This window comes from Bactrocera tryoni, chromosome 3 (genome assembly GCF_016617805.1).
Source record: "Bactrocera tryoni isolate S06 chromosome 3, CSIRO_BtryS06_freeze2, whole genome shotgun sequence".
Taxonomy (NCBI): Eukaryota; Metazoa; Arthropoda; class Insecta; order Diptera; family Tephritidae; genus Bactrocera; species Bactrocera tryoni.
In genome coordinates, this window is record NC_052501.1 from 15,240,961 (window position 1) to 15,267,927 (window position 26,967).

At 32.1% G+C, this 26,967-nt stretch overlaps 5 protein-coding genes across 10 annotated transcripts in view; 1 reads left to right on the forward strand and 4 right to left on the reverse strand.

Moving 5' to 3' along the window:
* Nucleotides 1-7,599, reverse strand: part of LOC120771714 (kelch-like protein 17) — a 59,689-nt gene extending 52,090 nt beyond the window's left edge. The window contains exon 1 of the mRNA XM_040099867.1: nt 6,752-7,599. The gene's annotated coding sequence lies outside the window, so the exon portion shown is untranslated. The remainder of the gene's footprint in view (nt 1-6,751) is intronic.
* Nucleotides 7,600-8,272: 673 nt separating this feature from the next.
* Nucleotides 8,273-10,789, forward strand: LOC120770979. Its single transcript, XM_040098720.1, has 5 exons — nt 8,273-9,361; nt 9,418-9,581; nt 9,641-9,750; nt 10,038-10,497; nt 10,561-10,789. Exons 1-5 carry the CDS (start codon nt 8,628-8,630, stop codon nt 10,647-10,649), a joined length of 1,557 nt encoding a protein of 518 aa, XP_039954654.1. The 5' UTR covers nt 8,273-8,627; the 3' UTR covers nt 10,650-10,789.
* Nucleotides 10,790-10,832: 43 nt separating this feature from the next.
* Nucleotides 10,833-13,537, reverse strand: LOC120770978 (NF-kappa-B essential modulator). Of its 4 annotated transcripts, none has more exons than XM_040098719.1 (8): nt 13,450-13,537; nt 12,681-13,156; nt 12,358-12,445; nt 12,177-12,295; nt 11,944-12,120; nt 11,727-11,879; nt 11,194-11,580; nt 10,833-11,139 (listed from the first exon to the last, which is right to left on the reverse strand). In XM_040098719.1, exons 2-8 carry the CDS (start codon nt 13,137-13,139, stop codon nt 10,990-10,992), a joined length of 1,533 nt encoding a protein of 510 aa, XP_039954653.1. In that variant the 5' UTR covers nt 13,140-13,156; nt 13,450-13,537; the 3' UTR covers nt 10,833-10,989. The 4 variants fall into 4 exon arrangements, with proteins under 4 accessions (XP_039954653.1, XP_039954651.1, XP_039954652.1 ...); XM_040098717.1 differs by having other exon boundaries at nt 12,639-13,156; XM_040098718.1 differs by having other exon boundaries at nt 10,990-11,124; nt 12,639-13,156.
* Nucleotides 13,538-14,359: 822 nt separating this feature from the next.
* On the reverse strand, nt 14,360-15,953 carry LOC120771562. Its single transcript, XM_040099625.1, has 3 exons — nt 15,891-15,953; nt 14,906-15,050; nt 14,360-14,800 (listed from the first exon to the last, which is right to left on the reverse strand). Coding segments are annotated over exons 1-3 (540 nt in total). The 5' UTR covers nt 15,893-15,953; the 3' UTR covers nt 14,360-14,407.
* Nucleotides 15,954-22,175: 6,222 nt separating this feature from the next.
* Nucleotides 22,176-26,967, reverse strand: part of LOC120771560 (GTP-binding protein RAD) — a 159,965-nt gene continuing 155,173 nt past the window's right edge. For 2 of the 3 annotated variants that reach the window (XM_040099623.1, XM_040099622.1), the window contains 3 exons: nt 26,462-26,595; nt 24,590-24,745; nt 22,176-22,371 (listed from right to left, as the gene is read on the reverse strand). In XM_040099623.1, coding sequence (XP_039955557.1) covers nt 22,222-22,371; nt 24,590-24,745; nt 26,462-26,595 — 440 coding nt within the window. In that variant the 3' untranslated portion in view covers nt 22,176-22,221. The remainder of the gene's footprint in view (nt 22,372-24,589; nt 24,746-26,461; nt 26,596-26,967) is intronic. The other variant, XM_040099624.1, reaches the window with a different exon arrangement.

Sequence of the window (26,967 nt, forward strand, 5' to 3'; positions counted from 1 at the left end):
GTTTCGAGAGGAGTTGTTGTTGCTGATGCAATTTGTAAATTTTCACAAAAAAAAGTGATATAATTTATATACAGCTGTGTCTTAGGGGTGTTCTTACTTATGTTTTTTTTTTATTTTATTGCTCTTAAGTTTGTTTTAATTGCTAAAGTTGTTTTCTCAAAATATTTTATTGAACTTTTCAAAAATAGTTTTTTATGTATTAGGGTTGTACTTTTTTTATTATTATTTTAAATTATTTTGCATATTTCTTTTCAAAGTTTTCCAAATAATTGAACAAAATTGACATCGTACATCAGCACATTTAATTTGAATATTAGGGTGGTTCTTTGTTTTTTACTAAAAATTTATTTTTAAAGTTTTTCAAAAATTTTAACAAAATTGACATCGTACATCAGCACATTTAATTTGAATATTAGGGTGGTTCTAATTTTTTCACAAATTTATTACTTGAAATACCAAATATAAATTTAAAGTTTACCAAATATTCGAACAAAATTGTCATCGTATAATAACAAGCATATTTAATTTGAATAATAGGGTGGTTCTAATTTGTTTATATCAAATACATTACTTGAAATAACAAATATAAATTTAAAGTTTTCCAAATATTTGAACAAAAATTACACAATAATCAGCATATTTAATTTGAACATTACGGTGGTTCTAACTTTTTTTAAACAAATTCATTACTTGAAATAACAAATATAAGTTTTAAGTTTTCTAAGTATTTGAACAAAATTAACATTGAAAAATAATCAGCGTGTTTCATTTAAATATTAGGGTGTTCCTCTTTTAACAAAAATTTATTTTGAAAGTTTTCCAAAGATTTGAACAAAATTGACATTTTATAATAATCGGCGCATTTAACTTGAATATTAGGGTGGTTCTAATTTTTTTATCAAATTTATTACTTGCAATACCAAATATAAATTTAAAGTTTTCCAAATATTCGAACAAAATTGTCATTGTAAAATAATCAGCGTATTTAATTTGAATATTAGGGTGGTTCTATTTGTTTTCAAATTAATCACTTTAAATAACAAATATAAATTTAAAGTTTTCTAATTATTTGAAAAAAATTAACATTGAATAATAATCAGTGTTTCATTTAAATATTAGGGTGGCTCTAATTTTTTTTATCAAATCAAATGCATAATTTTTATATAACGTTAGGAAAAATGATATTTTTAGGAGTGTCATTATTATCTGCATTTCTATAGTGTTTATATACTGAGTAGAATATAGCAAGTATTAAATAAAGAGTAATTAAAGTTGAAAAATTTGCATAAAATAAGAAACTGATTCTTAAGTATTTAAAAGATTTGGCTCGAGAATTCAATGTAAACATATCAAAAGAATACCTATAGACTAATACGAGTATATGTATGTATGTATATAAAGTTGATTTACAGAGAGGCAGAAACCGAAAAATGCCAGGAAATATTCTACGTCTCATTGTGAACAATTTTGCTTAAGAGACTATGGGTCTAAAACCGATTTTGGCGATACCCCTTAATTTGTTTACTGAAGCTGGGAGTTCAAGATGTAGTTCTGGAAAAACTATAACCCGGTTATTAGGAAAAAAGGCCATTTAAAAAAGATGTCCCACCCTAGTTCGGGTTGTATTTATAATTTGACTTAAGTGTCATTCCATAAGCATAAACAAGCATACCTTTACGGCAATATTATAATATACATACATACGTAGCTTTCGTGTTTTAACACTCAATTGTCAGTTACCGTCCTTTCAACAAGTCTATTGTTTTATTAGAAAAATATGCAACAAATTATGGGAAATTTATGTTTCTACACAAAGAAAAATAAATAAATGCATGAACAAAATTAAGATCTTTCCGTCTATTGTATTGAAAAAACATATTTCTTGATTCAATAATAAGTTAAATACAACTCAGTACTCAAGCAACTTAGTTACGGTTGGTCGCTTGCATTTTGCACCTATGTGTTTATTTTAATGTTATATTTGCATGTGTTTACAAATATACATATTATGTGAAAGTTTCATAGAAACCTGAAAGTAGAAACCATGAGATATTACTACTAACAAACAATTTGCTATGCTCATTTAGAACAGCTGTTCTGCAGCGAAGTAATATTATTTTCAAATGAGAAGTTTATATAATGTATATCAAATATATATTAATATTATATATATTTAGTTATTATTTTATATATATAGTATTTATGTAGTCTGTATATATTTTGTACTGATAGCTGTTCTCAATTCGTCGAACTTTGCAGAGTGGCAAATCGAACAAACAACTGGTATAAATCAAAAAAACAAGCATAATATAATAGTGATGGCACATTTATATAATTTTAATGAGTTATTCTTGTCCTCTCTTGCACTCTCTTGTACTGAATTCAACTAGATAACATCGTTGTTGCTTTTTGCTGTAATTTTTGTAACATGGGAGTATCTGCAAATGTACAACCAACACCCACACCTCACCAAAAAAATGTAGGCAGTATTTGACTTCCAGCTATATAACCGACTCAAGTGGTCTAAATAGTCAAAACTCAAATGAAAACGCGTCTAGCAAGTTCTTGGTTTACTTAGAACTTGAATACGAATAAAAACTAAATGGAACACAGAAAAAATGGTATGAAATTGAAAACGTTTGATGATTGAAAAGGCATTTTTATTTATTTATTTTTTTTATTTTAATACTAGTTAGGATTTTGGTTGAGTGGGTTGATGTGCGACTACTATTGGGTTGCTGGTGAGCTAAGACCCCGCAATATCAAGAAGGTAAAGGAAAGATTTTTAAATATTCTGACTTGGCATTACCAACTTCCAAAACTTTAAACGCATTTTACACGAAACGCTCTCTTCAGGGTCGGTGATGAAAATTTCTCTGAAGATAATAAGAAGCAAAGATGAATTAGTAACATCGTGGATCTTATTCTCCTATAATTCAGTACCGTTGACTTATTCTGCTTGGAAGCTTGTCTGCTGTGCAAAACCGAAGTTTTTATCCTTGAGCAAAATCTGTTACGTAGGTTGCCTCTTATATTTCGGGATTTAGAAAGCCTAGTATTCAATGTGACAACTCACCACTTATACTGAAGTTTGACATTTTTGATATTATACATAATAAATTTAGAACGTTTTGACATACGAGAGCTATTTGTGTTGTCTACAGTGACTTAAAACATTCATCTCTGCAAAAAATGGAATTAAGTCGCCAACATTTTTGCGGGATTATTTCTTCAAAATTTCAATGAGGATTACCTCAGCAACAGTGCATCGATGAATTATTTTTTTGGAGATGAAGCTCCATCAGGGATCAGAGTCAATCACTCCAAAAAAGCATCGTGTCGATCCATACCACTGGAACAACGCAGTATAGTAAATTCTAAGTGGTATACAACCATTTGTTTGCCGGTTGTCTTTACAGAAATCAGGAAAATTACCCACTGAAGACGCTACAATAACATTAACTGAAACAATTGCATTTTGAGCACTCAAAATATCGATTTGATGAGTCATCCACTGTAGAGACCTGATTTGGCACCGAATACCTTCCATTTCTTCCCATTAGTAAAAAGTAAACTAAGAGCAGGACGTTGATGCGTTCAAAAGGCATCTTTTGGAGATAGCTCAATCAGAGTGGCAAAAGAGCTTCGACAATTGGTTCAAACGCATCAAGCAAAAATGTATAGATCTTAGTGGAGAATATTTGGAAAAATAATTTAGCAATTTTCGTAGATTAATATTTGTTTATCTTAGGGATTAGATCTCGAAATATAAAAGGCAGCTCGCGTTTAAGTACAAATATGGTGATTTTTGGACTCAGTGAGAAATTAGTAAAAATGCAACTCTGGGGTTCGAGTCTTATGAAAAAATTCGCAAAAAATAGAATTAATTTTCGTTTTCAAATATCTATGAAGATATTTTTTAGGCTATATAGTAATATAAGTATTCATTGAGAATACAAAAGAATTAGCACATCTTCTTATAGAAAGAAGCTTTAATATTGGCTTACATCTTACATAATATTATATTACATAAAAAATTCGAAATAACAAGTCCATTGAAGTACCTTCAACTCCATTATTTGCAAAAGTACTTGATACGTATTGGAGGTTGCCGAAGTGAGGACAAGTATATACATATTTACATATGTGAATACTAATATATGCATGTTGTTAAACACAATCACCCAAACAGTTAACAAACCTTGACTTTATTTACATTTGAAGCTGTGTATGAAACTAATTACCGGCGTGGCCAGGTAAATAGGTTTGCAGAAAAAGCATGCGTATACAAACTACGTTTGTTTGCGCACATATTTATATATAGAGATGTGAATATATAGAATAAATATATTCAAAAAACTATAAAAAAAATGCTTACAAGCATATGGCTTTAAATATTTGCCACTAAAACGGTTCACTCACCTAAATAACAAACACAATTTCTACACTCGCAAACATAAGCACACCCATTAGCACACATATAACAGTAATTGTCACATTCTGCTTTTGCAAAAAAAAATTCTAAGCATATTGAAAAACCTCAGTTCGAATGCTGTCTTAACTGAAGTGAGTAAAATGGAAATTGTGTAAACATTTTCTGCGGCATTAAATTTCCTCGCTGCATTCGACCTTAATTTTGCTTACAGTGCGTATACGTAACTAGAGTTGCGGTTGACTGCAAAAAAGAAGAATAACAACAAAAAAGTGTGTACACGCACTCTAGGCCGCTTACACGCCATATTTTACATACATATGTACATATGTGCATATACATATGTATCTGTATAATATCTGGAGCCGGTAGACAGGCAATGAAATCCAAGACGCGACAAATATTAAATAGAAAAATAGAAATAAATATATTTTTATTAGCACAGTTGGGTAAATAGAAGTGTAATATACATATGTATGTAATGTTATGAGTGTGCGCCTTATTGCACGTCATATATTTATTGTACTCACATAAATTTATATATGCCTGTATACTTATATATATACATATTCAGAGTAATGAGTTGTGTTTAACTTGCACTTCAAACCGCTTATGCTAGCCTGTCTGCCGAGTTCATTGGCGCAAATCAATAAACATGAGACCTTAGTATGAATATATATTATAAACGAAAATTATATATAATAATATATGTATATTACATATAAATAAAAGAGTTTCAAAGCCGTTTTAATAAAATAAATAAATGAGCGTTGGCAGGCTCATCGAAAGTGAAAAAAATTACGTGCTTTAGTTAAGACCTGAACTTAGAACTTAGACCAAGGAAAAAACTGAAAATCGGATTTTTGGCAGACATTTTGACAAAAAAAATGAAAATTTCAGATCAATTTTCCAGAACTTTTTTTCCAATCGTTGTAATCAAAAAAAATCTGTCGTCTTTAAGAATTGTATCTCAAAGGCATGTGTAAAATTTCATGAGGATGGGTGGAGTAGTTCTCGAGAAATCTTGCCAACCGACTTCTAAACACATTTTCAAAAAAAAAATCGTTTAAAGACGGTGCACTTAGCCTAACTAGACTCTAGCGCACAAGTTCTCAAGGCTGTATCTCCGAAACGGTCACTCGGATCAACTTAAAAATATAGGACAATATTCTAGACGTGTTGTTGAATAGAAAATAAAAAATAAATTCTTTTAAAACTTTTAATTATATATTAGAGGATTTTTAAATTTTTTCATATAAATTTTTATAAAAATATATATTTTTTTATATATTTTTAATCCTTATATTTTATTTTTTAAATTTGTTCGCATTTTAAATATTTTTATTATTGTGAAATTTAATTTTTTTAAATCTTATATTATTATTTTTATAACAAATTTTATTGACTATTATATTATTAATAATTCATTATTTTTTTAAAGAATGTATTCTTTAATAATTTTTTTTAATAGAAATTTTTTATAAAAACTATATTTCTTTAATAACTCTTTTACATAAAATTTTTTTTATAATTAATTTTTTTTGATAAAAAAACAAATATTTTGTCACATTTTAAATATTTTTTTGTTACTATTATTATCATTAAATTTTATTTTATTTTTTAACCTTATGCATAAATAATTATTCACCGAAAAACATTAATCGCTCACTGCGAACAAAATTATGCAACGCGCGAGCTGTAGTGCACTCTTGACACCCTCCGCACGCAAAAAAAACTGCAACAACATTAAAAAGGGCAGCAAACGCGGTTCCTTTATCAGCCAAGAGCCGGCACTTGCGTTCGCGTACTATTACTATTACATTACGGTAAAAAAAACAACAATGCAAACGCAACACAGACGAAAGTAGAAAGAGGGGGTGGAGAGCATTGCAACAACGTTTGTTGCATTTATTTACGTTTTCGGTCGTCAACCTGCTTGTTGTTGTTGTTTGTAGTTTATGAACATTTTGAGCGGGAAAAAGTGATAATAGGCCGCATATGGTGCCCCACACGACACAAAGTTCACTTGGAAGGGGTGCTACACAAAAGCATAGTGAGAGCTATCACAAACGATACACCGGAAAAGCGAAAGAGAGCAAGTGAGTGCGCATAGAAAAGCGGAAATGTTATGAAGAGCGTGCGAGAGAGCGCCTACGAGGTGGAGCAGGTTGCACAGGACGCAAAGCAAACTTTTTCATATCCTAAAGGGTAAAATATGGTATCATCGACGTTTTATGGGCAAGTAATATTTTACAACCCCTCCATTTATACAATATCATAGTTAGAAAAGTGTGAAAATAAATTAAAATAAAATCTAACCTGCTGTGGCTATTTTTATATGCCCTTGCTGTTGTTTAATTAATGCTTTGTGGAGACACCAGAATATTCTTTTGGGACCGCTGCAAGGAGTAGACGGTTCTCGCGTACGTTTATGTGTGTGGCGCACCTTTTTTCACAAGCTCAAAGGCAGCAAACTCGTTTATTGTACTTTACACTTTCACGAATTTTCACTTGTAAATTTTATATAAAATTTATAAAACACACCAGCACTTTTATCGCGAATTAAATTCTTGATTTCCGATTCCGGCACTGGCTACAATTTCAGCTTATTCGTTTACACCGCACAATCAACTCAATACATTCAGCTGGCAAGCGCTCACTGCGTCCAACACGACTGCACAACGCGAAAGCTTAAAAACGACTGACTTGAATGCCGTCACGTAAATGACTAAACCAGTTAGGTTGGCTCTTGCCGTTAGTGATAGCAGAGTTGGAGCACATCACCCGAGCTTCGGCCAGCAGCAACAACTCCCAACATAATGAGATGGAGTATACTTGGCGGCTTTCAACCACCCACTTAGCAATTGGCCAACTTTCGGAGCAACTCAGGTGGCTGCGTGAGAGACTTTCTTGCTCTCTTTTGTCGGGTTTGTGGCTTCCCCACCTCAAATTGCAATTACATTGGCTCTCAACACAAGCGAGTGTTAAATTTTTGTTGGAAGTGTGCTTGTACGACATTTATGAATGAATATTGAGCTTTTCGAAAGCAAAGCTTCTGCAGCATTTAGTCGGGTTTCATTTTTCACTGTCGTCTACAGTGGCTTAACAAATTTAATTACGTCAATAGCAGGAATATTTGATAAATTTTACGGGTTTGTCTTCTAATCATCGGTAGATTGCTGTAAATGTAAAAAATGGTTTACTTCGTATCTTCATAAGGTTTTTACTAGATATTTACCTAAGCTTCCTATCAGTTCACTCCGAATGAAGAGATCCTAAACCAGCTCTCGGAATAATCCTTGACTTGGCGTGAACAGAGTATCTTAAGTTTGCCAGGAAGTTCGTAACAACCAGTAGAAAACATCGGAGAACCTATAGTTTATATACATATATATAAATTTCATACAAACTGAACTATTGAATAAAGTGAATGGAAAAGTTTTTTACGTGCTAAGATTTGTCTTTCCTAAATTAGTCATGGATTATTATCTAAGGCAAAGGTACAATCTCCCAACAAAATGTTCTGACCGGACCACTATAGAATTAACTGCCATAAAAAACTAACTAATCAAAATCAATTTCTTGTATGGACCACCAGAAGAAATCCTTCAGATATAAATATACTGCTTTTTAACCATAATTTTCAACTATTTGTAAAGGAGCAAAATAAAAGCTTTTTCTAAAAGTAATAAACATAATAGATCTGAAGTTATATCCACATTCGATAACTTTCCAAAAAGTAATCGGTTTTGTGCTCCCAACTTCACCATCTTAAAAATGCCTCAATTGTTGGAAAAATCCCTCATTACATATGAACAAAAGAAAAGCATAGCAAAACAAAGAAATAAACAAAAAATAGGACTCTGATCTCGCCAATCTGCTGCAACTCCGTACGATAACGAAGCTAAGCGATTTAGTTCAACAAATTGGTATTTCGAAAACTTTCCACGCTGATATTGGTTGAACTGGCACAGTAAATATTTGCACACCTTGCGACGGCAAAGGTAAATACACGGCACAGCTGCAAGAGCTTATAAGCACTCGATTTTGTGCGTTAGCTTGGAATATATACGCACATACATGGATGGTTAGAGACAAGCGAACAGGTAAAACAGGAATGCGAACATCCTAACGAATTCACTAAAGAGGTTTAATGTCTAATGCTTGGAATATAAAAATAACTATATAGTGAAAAATGCTCTTAAAGATCAGGCATGCACTACTGGAGATCAGCAATCATCCAGTGACCAAGCAATCCGCAATAATTATTAACAATGAGATCATCATAACATCGGGTTGCATATTGCAGCCACATGTACGTCCGGTGGCACCTTTTCAAACGCAGACCGATAGAGAGGATGTCTGTCCCAGCACAAAAATCATACATAAATTACAACAATGCAAGCTAATTAATGTGCAAGAAGGTAGTAGCGATGAGGCGAAACATTTAAGTGCGCTAAACTATCAGGTGACATTCGATAGACGCAAATTACCCATGCCTAATGCACGACGGAAGCAACCACATATTCTCACAAGGTATTGTGCCAAGTTATTGTATCTTTTCAACTCGGCGGAGATTTCACGACATGTGTTGCGCTTCTTGAACAATGATCGGACAGATAGTGCATCCGAAACGCATAACGCCGTACTGCTTTCGAGTTTTCTAGTGCTAAGCATGCGTTGTGACGGTGTTAAAGAGAACTTCGAACGTTTTCTACGACACATTGCGCACTATCTGCGTTATTTGCAGCCAATACACACACTGGACGATGTGTTGGTGATGTGCACACCATTCGGCCTGGAAAACTTCTATAAGACAATCAGCATTGGCAAAGTGTCAAATGTTATGGGCCGCGATGGGTGTCTCTTTGTGCTGTCTAATGCTTTGGCGCTGGGTTGCGAAGGGGCGGCAGTCTTCAATAACAAATTGTAAGCTGGTCTGCGTTGCATTAGTAATGTAATAATGAAAAATTTTGTAATTTCAGGCGTTTAATAGGCATGATAATGTGCACATCCTTTCAGCGACAGCAGGAAAATGTCAATTTGACGCTGGCGGCCAACTTTGCATACTTGTTACGCGATTTCATGCAGCAACTAGGTCTAAACATAACTTCAGTGCGCGTACCGAGAGATTCATCAAATTTTCCATGTAATTGAAAGTAATAATACGTGTTTTGAACTTAGTGCTATTAAAATTGTACTTTGCAGGGGAGCGTGCTATGGTTGTAATCGAAGCAGCCGGGAGTCAAGGTACTGGTACATTTGTTAAAGTGTTGAACAAAAAGTTTATACTCACTTGCACACACGTCGTATTCAAGGTAAATATGTATATAGATATTATAACGAAAGAAAACTACAAAGAACTTTTAAATATGAAATTAAGACACCAGCACAAAAAAGCACGTAATTAGTGCGCGCTTAACTGTCAAATAGCTTCCGTTTGAATGACTTTTTTGTTTTTGGCTTGAACGGAGGCCATTTAAATTTTGACATTTATTTGCACACTAACGCCATTTCTAATATACACATACATATATTTTTCGCATGCATTTACGTCAAAAACTTTGCGCCAATTCATAATTTTTCGCGGATATTTATCTATCAGTTAAACTCGAAGGCAGTGTGTCGCAGCGTGGACGGTGAGTTCGAATCGGAAGTGCTGTGGCGTAATCCACAATACGATCAACCCTTTGATGTCGCTTTGTTAGCCGCACCTGATAATATTCCCGAGCGTTACTGCGTACGCTTATCCGGTGCTAAACCGTCATTGGGCCAGACAGTTTACAACGCTGGATTTCCGTATTTCGTCAACTTTAATTTGAAATATGATTTCAATCCAGCAATATTTCAAGGACGTATAATTAAATGTTCACCGGGCGCCATTATGTCGGATGGTTGCGTACAGGCTGGCCAAAGCGGAGGCCCGATGTTCGATGAACAAGGCTCTATTTTGGGTATCTGTGTGTCAAATATAAAAGTTGGAAATGTGGTCTACCCTAATTTAAACACCGCCGTGCCTATTTGTCAGATACGTACATGGTTGGAGCAATATGCGCGCACCAATGGTAAGCAGGTTTTATTTTATTTGTCAAGTTTTGTAATTAATTTTAATGCAATTATTTCTTCAGATATACAAGTGCTTAGTAATTTGGTAGCCAATAAGGAAATGCAGCGCATATGGGCGTTGGAAGCGCCTCCAATACTTAGTAAATTGTAGCCGTCACGCTAACGTTACAATGTTTTTGGACTTAATTACTATTAAATTGGTTTTGTAAATATGTATTTAGTTTATAAATGAAAAATCGCGTGCCTGTCACACTTTGAAAAGTATATAATACAGACTTCAATCAAAACAAAGCGACATTTGGTACGCTCTTTTAAAACAAGCATACAAAATTGATTTGGTAAGTTTGAATGAACATTGTAATCATATATTTCTTCATTTATAATTAAATTAATACACATACATATAAATATATAGTAGTAGATATTTATACATCTACGTTTCTTCGATAAGTGTTATCAGAAGCAGAAATAATAATATATAATAGATATATTTATGTATGCACATTACGGTCAATGCACTGGTTGGCATGCTCTTGCAAAGTGGTTAGAGATGAACAGGTAATTGAGCATATTGGACATATGTGTTGGGGTGTAGTTGGAGCTGGTTGTGTCAGCGTAGCAATGTTCTGTAAATAATAGTTCTATTTTTTTGTTTTTATACAATTAATTTGTTTAAAAATATTGCAACTACTTACTCTTGATGCTGTTGTTGGTGGACTCACTCGTTGCCGTGTTAAAGCAGTTATACGTTCCTCCAGTTGGCCAACTAATTCGCTTAGTTCATGATTTTTGCGTTGCAGTGCACGCAAATCGTCTAGCAGCTGTGCCTTTTCGCCAGCCATCTCCTCGCGTGCAGTGCGCTCCAATTGAAAGTCGCGACTGTAGACATCCACTTGCTGGCGCAGTACGTCGAGTTCTTCGCGCATTTCAGTGCGTTGTGTGGCGTAAATCTCAAATTGTGCAGTTTTCTCTTTGTCATTAGCTTTCAACAAAGCTATATCGGATTGTAGTTGATTAACTAATTCCTCAGATACGGTTAGGTTTACTTTGAGACAATTTATTTCATCGATATATTGTTTTTGCTGTAGGAAGATAAAATATTTTTGTATATAAATGAGAATAATACATTTGGGAAATATGAATTTTTAGCTAAATTATAGTTAAAAATTTAAATTAGTTAAAATTCGAAAATGTCTATATTATTTAAAATTTTAATTGAAATACATACCATATCGTTGATTTCCAGCTTCTCTGCCAGTAGTTGTGACATATTGCGTTCGAAATTTTTAGTTACACGTTCATGTTCAAGTCGTGTAACATATTCAGACTTTTCTGAGTTTTCACCGTTCTTTCCCAACTTCGAAACGACCTCAAATGATGACTGCAAAATTATGTACAGAATATAGTAAGTTAAAAGCGGAATATTTATGAAGACTTATACTAACAAGTTGTTGTAATTCCAATTTTTCAATCTGTGTACGCATATTAGCGATCAACGCCGTTTTTTCGGAAATATTTTTTACAAGTTCCTCGTGTTCCTGCTTTCGCACAGCTTCGCAGGCCTGAATATGTTCGATTTTTGACTCCAGTTCACGTTTCAGATCTAAGTTTTCATTACGTAACTGCAAAGAAAAATTCAATCAACTCATATACACATATGAATGACTGAATTACTCACTGCAGCTATTTGCTCTTGGCATTGTTGCAACTTCTGACGATTTTCCATTTCATTAGATTGCATTTGCTTTTTCATTTCTAGCCATGAACTCATTTTGCTATTAACTTGAATGAGCACATCTGAAACATATTTGTTGAAATAGTATTTTCATTTTAATTTTACATGTCATAATCTTGCATACCTTTCATTTTGAGATAATCACTCATAACTGTTGTGAGCTCCTCACACGCTTCTAAGGACACACTTGGAAATTGTGAATGGATACTGGCCTGGAATACAAAAATGTTAATTATTATTATTTATAAAAAAGAATACAAATTTAATATTGTTAATATAGTGTTTGCTAGACTAGTAACACTCTTGGTGGTGACCAAAATTTGTTGAAATGCACCTTATGCGTTCTTAAAGATAAACTTTGCACTTTGTTACGTTCTAAAAATAACGACTTGACACACCAATTACCTTTAAGGCATCGGCTGGCACCTGACCCATTATATAACTTACTGCCATGGAGTTTGTTAAACTCTCCTTCGTGTTAGTTTCACTTTTTTGCTCCACACCGCTTGTTTTTGGGATGGCACCGGTCTTAGTACTGTCTTTTACGCTTGTATCATCAGACTGTAGTTCACCATTATCTTTGGCAACTATGCTACTCTTTTGCCATACATCGTAACTTCCTGATTGTGTCGATGCTTCCATTGCTTTTGCCGAGTCAATGCTCCGTTTCCAAACACCATGTCCAACAAACTGTCCGGAGTTACTATCGGATGCCTGTGTAGGTTTGCTGGCCGATGCTATAGCTGTGGTTATGGAGTTAAATTTTTCATCATTTAATATTGGTTGATTGACTTGTGTTGAGGTCGTATTTTTGTCGTCTTGTGCTGTTGCATTCTCATGCACTGAAATCAAAGAATTTGGTTGCGAGCAGCTCCCTAAAATTACAAACGACTCCTCCTCAGCCATTTTCCACACTGAAGTTCCTATAATGAAAAGCAACTAAACATGATTACTTTGACACACATACTAATATGGGATTCCCCTTATAATCGCAATATTATCACATTCTATTTTATGATTTTCGTAATAATGAATCACCCCACAAAGAAATAGAAATATATCTATAAATGTAGGTATATGTGTTGACACTCACAAACTAATGCGCAATGATGAAAAATATCAAATTTTCACTAACTTCAATACCCACAATCTAAATTTTATATGCAATTGTGTCCAGTGTCGAATTCTGTAGAAAAATAGTAACTTGTTTACTCACGCTGCAGTTTTTCTGGAAAAGAATGCACCACAAAATAAATAACTTGCTACCGATGCGTTTTGCGAATTCGAACTCGAATGAACCGGATTGCCTACAGCTGATTGCACAGGGTTGCATATGTGTTTTCGAACAGTAACAGTTTTAGTACTCAAGTGCTAAATATGCTGTGTATAAGCTTTAAAATAGTCAATAAATTTGAAATTTTTTCGAAATATTTTTAAATTTTATTCTAAAAACGTTTAAGTAATTAATGCTTGCAAAGATTGAATATGAGTCACACAGTACTTTGATTTAACTGCATTCCAGCGCTTAAATGGAACATAAGTTAGTTGCAAATAAAAACCTTAACCCGGCAAGGTAGTGTATTGCATTTTCGAATCGTTTGCCAAAAACCGGTTTGCAATGAATATTTTAAGGGTGACTTTTGCCGAAATGTTTACCCCGCCAACTCTAATATCCAAAGGATTATGGAAACCAGAGTTGCGAATTTACTTATTCGAAAGTTTTGATTTAAAATTTGGATTATCAATTTTTAATTCCAAATTAAATTTGCAATAAACAATTCCGATCCCGTCTTTGCGATTAAAATTATTATTTTTTTTTGTGAAATTAATTATTTTTTTTGTGTACTCGGGACTAAAGTTTATTTTTTAAATTTCAAATCCGGTATTTTGGATTAAAAATTTCAAAATTATTAGTTAATTAAATAATTTTTTTTATTGCATTATTTTGAACTTAATGACAACTTATTTTCGAACACAATTTATTTTTAATATTTTATATTTTTAGATATTACCTTTCACAGTTGTAAAATAAGACATCTCTAAGCCATTCTATGAAAACAGAAAACAGTTACATTTTCCTTAACTAAATATTTTTTATTTCACTAGCCAATAATGAGGTACAAAAATTACTTAAGCTAATTATAAATATAAGTACTTTTAAGGAACAATTAAGGTTAGCCAACTCTCCGCGTTCGTCCCACGTTGCGTGCCACTTCGGCGCGATAACGAAAGAGTGGACGGAATAGATTCACCTCCGCTAGTTCCATATCGAAATCCATATCGACCGGCTCATTGAGTTGTGCTTCGGTCAAAGCACGATGCACACGTTCGTTCATCTCAAATGGAAGTGGCGCTTCAAGAGCGGGCTCCAACGTTACTAAACCGTCGAATCCGTTCACTGTGCTTTGTTGTTGCATTTCCGGTTGATTTGTATCGAGCGTGTCGGGCTCTACTGCAGTTGCAATTGTGGTAGACTGGAGACTCTCAACGCTATTATAATCAGAAAGTGGGCGTGCATGTGCGAGTCCGATGAGAGCGCACACGATCATATAGCAGAGGTTTTGACACTGAAAAGAATGACGTAATCGATAACGAGGTTATTAGCGTATGCTAAAAAGGTTATGTAATAGTTGTTTATCGAGGAAAATAGTGAATTATTCTAAGTAACTTACATTATAATTCTTCATGCTAGTTTTTATTGTTTTTGTCGCGGGGCAGATACTTTTTGAGACTATAAAGTTGATATTCTCCGGTAGCGTTTGTATGGAACTCTGGCCAATTAACAACGTTTTGTTGGAATACGAAAGTTGCCGCTGCCTTTTATAGTAAGAAAAGTTGTGAAAATTTCTAAGCTTTTTCGCAAAAAAATGAAATTCAAAAGCATTGCATTTAATGTAAATATTTTGCCTTCCTGTCGAAGTGCACACATACTATGTATACATACTATGTACATATGCATGTATGTATATATATTTTGTCTAAAACTGCGCAGCTCCAGTTGCTTTTTAATAATTTACGCCGGCGCGATAATTAATTCAATTTTAAGCTAGGTTAGGTTAGGTTAGTGAAATTGGTGCTCTTTTCACATAAACTCAAAATTCATGTGAAAAATTAAAATAAGTAAGTTTATGGGTTTTTATTTTTATCTTTTAATTTTGATTTCCACAAAACATTTTTTCAAAATATAATTTTTCTTTCATTAATTTGTAATTATTTCAATTTATTTGAAATCTACATAAATTCACAATTTATTTCCCTAAGTAAAACCCCATCCGCTTCCTAAGCTGAACATCCGGCACGCAAAATAAATTTTCGGCGCCGTCAAAATAAAAAATCACGGCCAAACCAACTCTGTGTTTTGTTCGAAATTAATTAGTTCACTTAACGGGCATTGAGCTTTTAGTTTTCGCACCTTCCGACGCAATTAACAGTTGACACAGAATTTTGCAAATATTATTTTAAGGAATAGTGCAAAATATTCTAATTCAAGTACATAACGTATTGTGACTAAATCTTGAGTGTGAAAGTGTTTTTAGTGAGTTGCTTCAGCCGGCAAATGAAGCAAATATATTTCCAAAAAATCAGTGCAACAACAGCAAGTGTAGCGCGCAGCTTCGTAAAGTGCTCGTGAAGGTGAGTGTAAGTGTACATACATACATATGTTCATACAATTCCGTACTAATGCAGCCTGCGTGAGTCCCTCAAATTACTTCCTTTACGCGCCGTGTTCGCTTTGAATCACTTGACAAATAAGTGCACCGTATGTGCATACATACATATATTTATGTATGTAATAAGCATGTGCAAGTAGCACACAACTGTCAGAAACGTCACTGCGCAGCGCGAGAGTAGCGCGATTTAAAAATGTAGCTAAGCAAATGGCGTAGTACTACTGAGAAATCACTATTATTAGTTGTTATTTACAAATATTATTTAAAATATTATCATTTTATGGTAGATCATTGATAAATAAGTGCTCTATGCATTATATCATGTATTACTAAATGATTCATGCCCTTTATTAAGAATAGCTTCAGGTGATTTGTGCGTGATTAATTTAATACAGTTTAAGTTGTGATATGCAATTGCAGTTATAATCAATAGATCACCGTCGATAATTTTTGAAAGCAGAAAAAGTTTTTCCTTAATCGGCTTCCGGCAACACTACGAGTGAAAAAAGTTAAATCGCCATGTATGTATGTATACATATGAAAAATTCAAAGAACCAAGCTTTTGATTTTTTATTTTCACCTTTTACAGAAATGTGTTTTCTTTCACGAAATTTAAGACCAGAGAATATTTATTATACAAATTCTCATATCAAAGTTTTTTTTTGTTTGGCCAGGTTTTTTCTTCGTTCGAAATCTCTACTTTCTGATAGTGTACAAAAATATATGTATGTATGTTGATTACCCCGAATTCGTGGAATAAGTGAAAGATCATTTGAACCGAAGAAAAGTGAAAGCACGATTCACTAATTTTTTCGAAAAACTACGTTAACGCGAACGTCTGTGAAACAATGCTTTCCGACTACCGCGATGTCATGAAACATATTATTACTGGCGATGAGTCTTAAATCTATGCTTACGACCCATAAAGAGACCATTAATCGGCTGAATATCGCGGCAAAGGTGAGCCGAAATTGAGAAAACCATGTCAAAGCAGGTCAAAAATCAAGATTATGCTGTTATCGAGGTGTGGTGCGCTCCGAATCCCAGCCGACTGGCCAAACTGTCAACAAGGTATACATAACAAGGAATACCATTTCAGTGTTATGCGTCGTTTATGCGAACCTATTGGTAAAAAGAGATCGGAATTATGGGTCGACAACTCTTGATTTTTGCACCAGATAATGTACCGTCGCATACAGAATTTATTATTTATTCTGACTATTTAGCAAACTCAAATAACTTCTCTGTCGGAATCGTTTTTAATTAATTGAAGACATTAAACGTGAATCGTTACGCGTATTAAAGGCTATTCCGGAAATTGATTTTAACAACTGTTTCGAGGATTAGAAAAAACTTTGCTAAAGTGCATTAGGAGGATTAATTTGAGAATTTTAAAGTTATCAGCAAGTTCACTATTTTTTGCTCCTGGTAGAAAAAATCAACAGCAGTGAAAATACTTATTTTGTCTTACACAGTATACAATTTTGCATGGAAAAAATTAGTACCTACTTGGTCATTAACACTGACACTATGTCGTTAATATAATGTGATTAGCAGAATGTTAGGTTTTCGAAAAAAATATGCAATACAATAAAATTAAGCAGGCTTTTGTTGTCAATGTTCTTAATTTTTCACTTTGCTTGCTTGGTTACTTAGAAAAATTGTATTGTGAAGAGAGTAGCGGTAAATTAGATTTGTTTACGGTACTGAGTTATATTCGAAAAATGGCAAAATATACTGCTTATTCCAATAATATGTGTAAAAAGATAGATTTTAATATTTTCATAAAACATTAAATTAATTATTAATTTTCTGCCGCAATCTCTCTGCTATGTATGTATGTATATTCTGGTCGCGTATACTTACGATTAACTCGGCTATAACCGCGTAAATGGTGTCTACGCCAATAAAGAAGAAGAATACTTACGATTATTTTCTGGTATTTTTAGTTCCATGAATAATGCTGTTTGAGAGTTCTTGCTCAACAATTTAATTAAACATTTACTTGCTTCGCTTTATTTTATTCAATGTGTAATTAGTTTATTTTTAAATTCTTTCAAGTCATAATTTTTTTTTTATTTTTATTTGTCTTTATTTATATTTTTGATTACACAAGACAACTTAAAAGAGTAAATATTTTACTGTTAATTAATAGCTATTGATTTGTATTGGTGTTTTTCATTATTATTATACATACATACATACATCAATTCAGAAAAAGTACTATTAATACTTGTTTATTGTTGCTTCCACTTGATTTATTGTTGCTCTCGCTCGTTTCTCCTGTGTTGCAAAATATTTTTGTATATTCTTTAGTAATTCACTTTTAAATATGTACATATGTATGTACAGCAGTTAATATTTGTAAATGTTTTGCATGGCTAGTTGGTCGCTCACAAAACATGACAGCCAATTTTTCTTCTGAAATTTCCCTTGCTATTTCTTTTCATTTCCCATCAATAAATTCATTTCGAAAAGTTTTGCTTATTGACTTAATGCTATAAAATCATTATTCTCCTACTTTTTCAATGTTTATTTTTTAATTTTGTATCTCTTTTTAATAACATACATACGTACATATGTATGAAAAACATTTCAGTTAATTTATAAATACTTGCACGGAAGACAAATACATATACATTTTATATTGATTTTTACACAAGTATTATAAATACAGATTTCTATTGTAAACACCCCAATTTTCCAATGTAGTAATGACTAATGGGTGTTTGAGTTGAATAAATAGCAGAACTCAATAATAATTAGTTTGAATGAAAATTATTTTTAAAGATTTTGATGTAGTGGCTTTTCTAAAATGAGGAAAAATATTACTGTTTTTTACATTTTTGAAAGCTGAAACACGAAGACATTGTTTGGCGAAGTTGGAAGAATTCTTTAGGTGATTTTTATTTATAAGTGTGAAATAATGCATAGCCTTAAATAATATTTTTATTATAAGTAAACACAAATTTTATTTAATTGATTTTTTTCATTGCACAAATTTAATTTCTCATATTTATTATTATTTTTATTATTTATAGCTCTTATTCTGACTGAAGTGGTATTGTAAACCTTAAACCCTCACATGGCAGAAATAAAATGAAATAAAAGAAAAAATCAACAGCAGTGAAATAATTTAGTAAGTACAATAAAATAAATAAATAAATAACAAATAATTAAGGATTTAACCGAACATTTCATAATATTTCAATTTGCAAAGCTTGTGAAACACCTCCGGCACCTATCGGCAAAACTTTATATTAAACCAGGGAAAATATTGCCGTTATTTCATCTATATAAATTTTTATATATTATATATATATGTAGAGGATCCAGTTCAGAGATATAGTGATCAACGCAAAACGTCTTTTATGAGAGTTGCTCCCGGAAATCAGCTGTAGTTCCTTTCCATATAAATATTTTTACTACTACTAAGTCTTAAAATACAGTTAAAAGATACCATAATGAGTGTACGAATTTTGAGTCAAAGCATTTAAAAGTATTGTCAGAAATAATTATGGAAAATTCCACAACTGAATATAACCCCTTAAGGCGAGAGGATACACAATTATTAGAAATAGGATATAGGAATTTCATTAAATATCTCACATATTGACCGACATGACATGATATTGCGGTATGAAGTGAACAGGAAGTTCGAAAACATGTATTTATGTTAGGTATGTGGGAGATATAGGAAGAATTAATTAAGAGAATTTAGCAGTTCGTTAAATAGAAAGTAGGCTTGGTTGTCATCGGATTTCGGCCATTTTCAAAGTGTTACCAAATCTGTTTAAAATAAATTAAGTAGTTTTTGAGATATAGGATATCATCTAAAAGTGGGCGGTGGCAATGAACCAATTTCGCCCATCTATAACACCGACCTCCCTTGGGTGCCAAGGAACATACATATGTAGCACTTTTCATAGCAATATTTCTATTTGCACATAATTCCTCAAATAAAGTTACTGTGAAAAATCTTATTCCTTCGGCTAATACCTCACAAAAATAAAATTTCAATCAGTCCAGCTTTTCCGGAGACAACTTTCTCACCGACTCTGAAAGACGCGTTTCGAGAAAAATGCGTTTAAAGTTTTGGGAGTTGTAAAAAACTACTAAAACGGATCACTTTAAATTTTTCGGAGAATATTTGAAAATGTATATAGTTATATTCGGCAAAAAAAAAACCGGTTATTGAAGTTCACAAGCAGATATAAAACCCTTAATGCCTCTTTTATAGAACTTAATATAATTTAACCCAAAAAATTTTTTTCAAATTTGGCAAAATGGCTGCTGTAATCTAACTTGTAAAAAGAGTCGCCGAATAACTAAAATATTTCGAGCTTATCTCCCTACAATCCCGTCTTTGTAATATTCTAACCACTTTTAAGACAAGCAATAAAATTTTAGATGAGATGTTGAAAAAGTATAATTAAAATAATAAAAATTCTCTTACAAACCAAAAAATTGCCAATAACAATAGTTTCTATAGTCTACACCGACACCTTTCTTCTTTCAAAACAAATTGATATTTTAAGCATATAGTTATCTATAATAAATTTTTTTGTAGGTTAGTAACTTAGTTATGTAAATATGATAGAGTTTTGTTAACAGTTTACTTTTAGAAAAACTTTGGGTATAGTCTATACATTTACATACATATTTCTTCAATAATTTTGATTAATACGAATTTTTTTCATTTAAGAAATGGGCACTTTGGCAGAAATATATCTGTATATAATAGGTATATAGTTGCTTATAGTTAGCATATTAGTTAGCTGATTTATAAAATGGTAACCTTAAAAACTAGGCAAGGGAAGAATGCTTTGATGAATATATAATATACAAAATCAAAAATTAACTACATACATTTCTAATCAAAGTACACTTTGAAGAAAATTGCATTGACAAATTATTATCATTTTAATTATTACTCAAACTTCTTCCCTTTTGTAAAGCTTTACTGAGCTCATGATTTCATTCTATTATGTACAGTTATTTCGCTTAAAGCCTAAGTTACTTAATTACTTTTGATTTTGTATTAATATGCTGATATATTATTTTTTTAAGTAATAGAAATTAAGAAACATTTTAAAATCCAGTAGAGATTTCAATGAAAAGTATGATATTTTGAATTATAGTTCTAGTTTGAAAATGAAAATGCAAATTTAACATAATGAAGCTAGCTGGAGAGAACAAGTTTCTAAAAAATTTAGCTAGTGTGTAAACATTTTGAATTCCAGAAGAGATTTTAGTGATAAAATGTGGATTTCTGCATAGGAAGCGGTCTCGTATGAAAGACTTGATTTTTAAAAATTATATTTTGAAGTTGCTAAGGTTTTTTTTTATAACGAAACAAGGTCTACAACAAACTTCTTGTGCTTAATTGCTATCTGACGTCAGCAAATCAGCTGTTACTGTCAAATTCCTTAATAACGGTTTAGCGGCAGTGCTGCCAAGAGTTTGTTTTTATGCAAGAATTTCGAATAGATTTAGTTGCTTAACCAAAAGGCTTTAAAAGTCAAAAATATAACTTTTCGGCATATTTTTTACACATTTATATATATATTTTTTAAATTTACATATATTGTTTTGTTGATAATTATACAAATATTCAACTACTTTAATGTTCATAATATTTTATTTACTATATTTTATAAATACACATTGGACAATTCTCTCAGCTATTGTTTAGTTAAATTTAAAACGAAACCGGTATTTCTGAAAGTGCTGCGTTTCATTTTGTAGGTAATTGGTTTGAACGCCAAAGCGCATGCTCGCAAGCTTTTGGTCAGGAAAGAGCTTTGCTTTGCTTCGCTTCCTTTGTTGAGCTACTATAAAATTTTTGCCATTTGATTTTATCACTTGAAATAAGAACGTCATTTAAATTTATGGAGCAAATACATACAGAGTTACCTACACCTACAGCTATATATCTCGGTATAAGAATATTGATTCATGTCACACCTAACCTAAACTCACCAATTTGGAGTAAATATATATTTCTATATATATACAGCTATAAATACATACATATATTGTACATATGTAGGTAAGTTCAATACATCTAGCTAGTTACATATATACACATATATAATTTATGTAGTTTAGTAACGTAATATATTATGTAATATACGTACATTTATAAATATGAAATGCTTTTTCTACATTTACACATATTTATTTTATATACACACATGTGTCCCGTTATGGTACCAAATTCCTTCATTTTGTTCAGACAGTCCAACTTTTGATTTTTTGTTTTTTCTCATTTTTATCTCACTTTGACATTTTCATCCGCTCCGTTGCATTGCTCTTTAGAGCACTTGCAGATTCTCGCAATTTTTAAATTTCGAATCTTCTTTGCCCAGTATCCAGGTGAGCATTTGGCGCGCCTTCATGCTGGCCAATACAACGCTGCGGCTCTTATACCAATGCGCCGGCGAGGAGGCGCCATCTCGATTGCCCTGAAAGTGCATTGTGTGTGATTAGAATTTGTACGAGTATACATACATACATATAATATATAATAAGAAAAGGTATAGACATTAAATATTAGCAAAAAACGGTTATAATAACAGTTAGTTTATATAAAAGATGACTGTAGTTGTTTGTAATTATAGTTAAGGAAGTGAAAAGTGGATTTTCTGTATGTAAAATTGAGGGTACAATATTTAACAATAATTACATACTTATATTTTAGTAATATAAATATTTATAATTTGTGAACGTTTGAAACCGATATCAGATATACATATAATTATTAAAAAACTACTTACATAAAGATCTCAAAATATGTATTTTTAATGTATTTATTCAACTTTTCTTCATAAAAAAATCAATTTTTTTATCAATATAAATAAATACACACTCTCTCGTAGACCCTAATTGAAAGTATCATAAAGTCTGTAGCTGTGAGTCTACGTACATATGTATATAACGGTTTCATCGCTGGCTTATTGGCATAGGCCATCGAATTGACGTAGGCCCACAGGAAATAGTTTTACGGTTTCAAATCGCACGACTGAGACGGCCAATTGACTAGGCTATTTGGTGAGACAACACGTTCATCAAACTTGATTTTCAACGAATCGATGTATTGTGCAAGTTCATATCAACCAATTCGGGCCAAATATATTCGGTTATCATTTGCGTCAATTTGATGTATGGATGTAGATCAAGATCTACTATATTCGACTCGTTGTTGGATGGTATATCTTTCCACGATGAAATTACAAACCTTACTGAAGAGAAATGTCAAAAAATCGTGGAAAAATATGCCGTCGTTTGATGTCGCTATTGGTCTACTTTTGTCTTTTAATTTATTTAGAATGTCGTATGTCTCTGTTTTGTCAAATTCGTTTTCAAGTGTTGTTCCTTTGGAGGTTGTCAATTCTTTCGGGCCGAAAAAGCGACATCCGTTATGTAGCTTGAACGTGTTCAAAGAACGGCTTTCATTGGCATCAGTGTAGTGTAATACTAACAATAGCACTCGTCGATATACCCTCAGGTGCATTGCTGAGGAGGGCATTATAAGACCCAGAAAAGCTGGTTAGAGTACATTCTGATATTCTCTCCATTTTCGACTGCATTTAGATCACTGTATCATAGAGTCCAATGCTAATATTTTTTCTCAGCTCACATACCGAAGATGGGCGAAGCCGTGAGGTGAGCTTTTTTTTTACAAAATTGTTGAAACTAACGGGGTTGGGTGGAGAAAGGTTTGTGTAAGAAGCTCAACGTCAAATATAGTTTTAGACTACCGGATCGCTGTAACATTTGTCAAGCAGAGGTGGCTGCCATTAAGGTAGCATTAGATGCATTGCTGCGAGGTGTACTCTCTTTCAAAGGTGTGTGCGTTCACTTTGAGCTCGCTCACTTTGCGCTTAAAGGTTATTAAAGGGTATCAGACCAAACAATGTTAGGCTCAAATTACTTTAATATCAGACTTGTTTGGGAAACTTCAAGGCCGATGAGTTTGCAAGAGAGGGCACCCTTGGATTGGGACCGATAATCAATTTTTTACGAGAAAGACTTAAAAGTTCGTATCGTTTGTAAGAAACAAATACTTTTATATAAAATTGGCAACGCATTTTTCGATACTATTTTAGTAGTACCGCTAATTTTCCTCTTATTTTTTGGGATTAGGTTAAAGAGACCGAAGAGGTTTTCATTAAGATATGATTTTTAGCCTTCCTCGTTAAACTTGAGGGCACTAACTTCTTACTTCTTACACGCACTGATAGGAAGATATTTGTTTCCTTATATTTTTGGGTTTGAACTATAATTGCGGTTTTTTTCTACCCGGTGACCCAATTTCTTTGTGACATACATATATCTTCATCCCCTTTATAGATAAGAAAAATTTTATCAAAAAATTAAAACAAAAATAGATTCATTAAGGTTACAATCATGCAGAAGTTTTTACAGATTACTTATATACTAGTATAAATACATATATATATATATGTACATACTTTTTCTATACGAATATAAAAACACCGTATTTTTTTCAAATTTACATTGGTTTCTAAGCAAAAAAATTCTCGTAGCAAAAGTTCCCTCAGAACAAGAGATTATACGGTATACTATTTACAGTTGGGCTGAAGGAAGGGGTAAACACGCTTATGCTATAAAATGATTCCAATATTGCGTTGTTGCATTAATTGATTTTTGTTTACTCACCAAATTTTCAGAATTTTTCTCATTTACACAATCAGCGCCATTGTGCTCTAGCGCCTTGTCTATAACCTTTTCTTTTTCTTTAATTTTATTATTGTCTTTATCTTTATGTTTGTCTTTGGATTTCTTAGAACCAGTACGTGAAGTACCATCTGGATTCTGTTCAAAGGAGGTGGTTTTATTATAAAATAATAATTTCGGGTTTAGGGCGAGAGTTTTGGTTTTCAAAAGAGATGGGTAACACGAACAAGCCAATTCAATTTGGTAGGGGTAATTCGGGGCATCAGTGGTTATAATGGTGTTTACATCAGGAGTTAAGACGGAGAGGCAGAATTTTTTCACATCACAAATAAGTAGGTGGTAATTGTAAAGAGTAGTATGAGGAAATGGTAATGGTCAATGTAATGGTGTTAGTAATTTAATCGCAATATTAATAGGAATGAAAAAGAAAATAGTGATAGTTATGGAAAATAGTGACATTTATGATTATGGTAATGATAATTGTAATGGTATTGGTTGTGTAATGATGATAGCAAATGTTATATAATGGTTACGGAACATTTGTCAGATGTGTAATGGCAATGTTTATGGCAAATATATTTATAAGTGTAATGATTACCAGAATTGTAATTGAAATTGAAAAATTAATGATATAAGTAAATGTGATTTTAATATTAATATTTTAATAGTAATCGTGTTAATATTGTAATTGTAATGGTATTTGTAATGTTAATGTAATGAAATTATTAATAATTGTTATGATAAGTGATGAAGGTATTAGTAATCGTATTGGTAATGTTAATGTAATTTATAATTTAATTAAAAAAATAGTAGTAGTGATATTGATAGTTGGTTTTATTTTTTATTTGTAATGTTAATGGTAATATTAACGGTAATTGTAAATGTAATCATAAAAGTAATGGTAATTAAATTTTAAATAATGAAAGCATTAATGAGGACAATAACAATAATAAAAAAATGATTTCAACATATTTGTATTTGTAATCGTATTGGTAATGTGAATGTAGTTTATAATTTTGTAATGTAATTTGTATTTTTAATGTTTATAGTAATATTGACAGTAATGGTAATGGTAAATGTAATCGTAAAAGTAATGGAAATTAAAATTATAAACAATGAAAGCATTAGTGAAGACAATAACAGGTTTCAGAAAATTTCAGCATATTCGTATTTGTAATCGTATTGGTAATGTTAATGTAATTTATAATTTAATTTTGAAAATAATAGTAGTAGTGTTATTGTTAGTTGGTATGTAATTGTTTATTTGTAGTGTTATTGGTAATATTAAGGGTAATGGTTATTGTAATCATTAAAGTAATGGTAATTTAATTTATAAATAAAGAAAGTATTAGTGAAGACAATATCAGGTTTCAGAAAATTTGTGATTTCAGCAATCATGTATGAAATGATGATCGTATTAATATTAGTTATAGAAGGCATGAATAAAGTAGAAGAACAAGAAGAATAAAAAGCATTAATTATTTCGAATATGAAGTTTATTATATGAATTATGCAACAGTTTTGGTTATGTGTGTGTTAATGTGTTTTAAGTTACACAATTGTGAATGCCAATTATTCTTTGGCCCAAACTGCTTGTCACGCCAGACAGACAGGCAGTTAAAATAAAATTAAATTAAATTTTGAATTAACCTGGGAAATACATTTTGAAATATTTTTTTGTATATACACCTGTGACACTTTGAGAAATTTTAATTTTTAAATTTTATTTTTCATCAATATTTTTTTTGCTAATTTTTCTAAAACACACACATACGCTTACACACTAATTCTAATATTCTTCAGTGCCTACAGACGAGAGACAACACAAATTCGACACTTTAATGCTACACTTACATGCAATAAATTTTGATCCTTTTTGAGACGAATTTGTGTCAAAGTGCCAGCCAGTAAGTCGTCGCAATTATGATTGATACCCGCCGAGACTTCAATGAATTTGGCGCCAAATGTACAGGCGACGCATTTGCCATCTGTGAATGGTAATAGATAGTCGTAAGTGAGTTAAAAATAAAGCGAAAAGCAATAAATGAGTAGACATGCATTTGTACCAACATTGTTAGGGATATCAAGAAAAAATTGAAAAACTTTGCTTTACACGCATTCTCCCACGGCACAATATCTAATGCTGCTTGCGCAAACTTTTCGCTATTCTGTTGTCTAACTACTTCCTTTTTCCATTTTGACATTCCTTTCACTATTGCAGTTATTTCGACTCGACAAGACGGTATGCTGGAAGTTTGTCATGTTCAACAGATTTTTTTAGTAGTTTTCTATAGTTGACTGTCAAACTTTGTGGTTCAATGTGAACTTAAGTGTCCGAGGTAAGTGCCATTAAAGCAAAT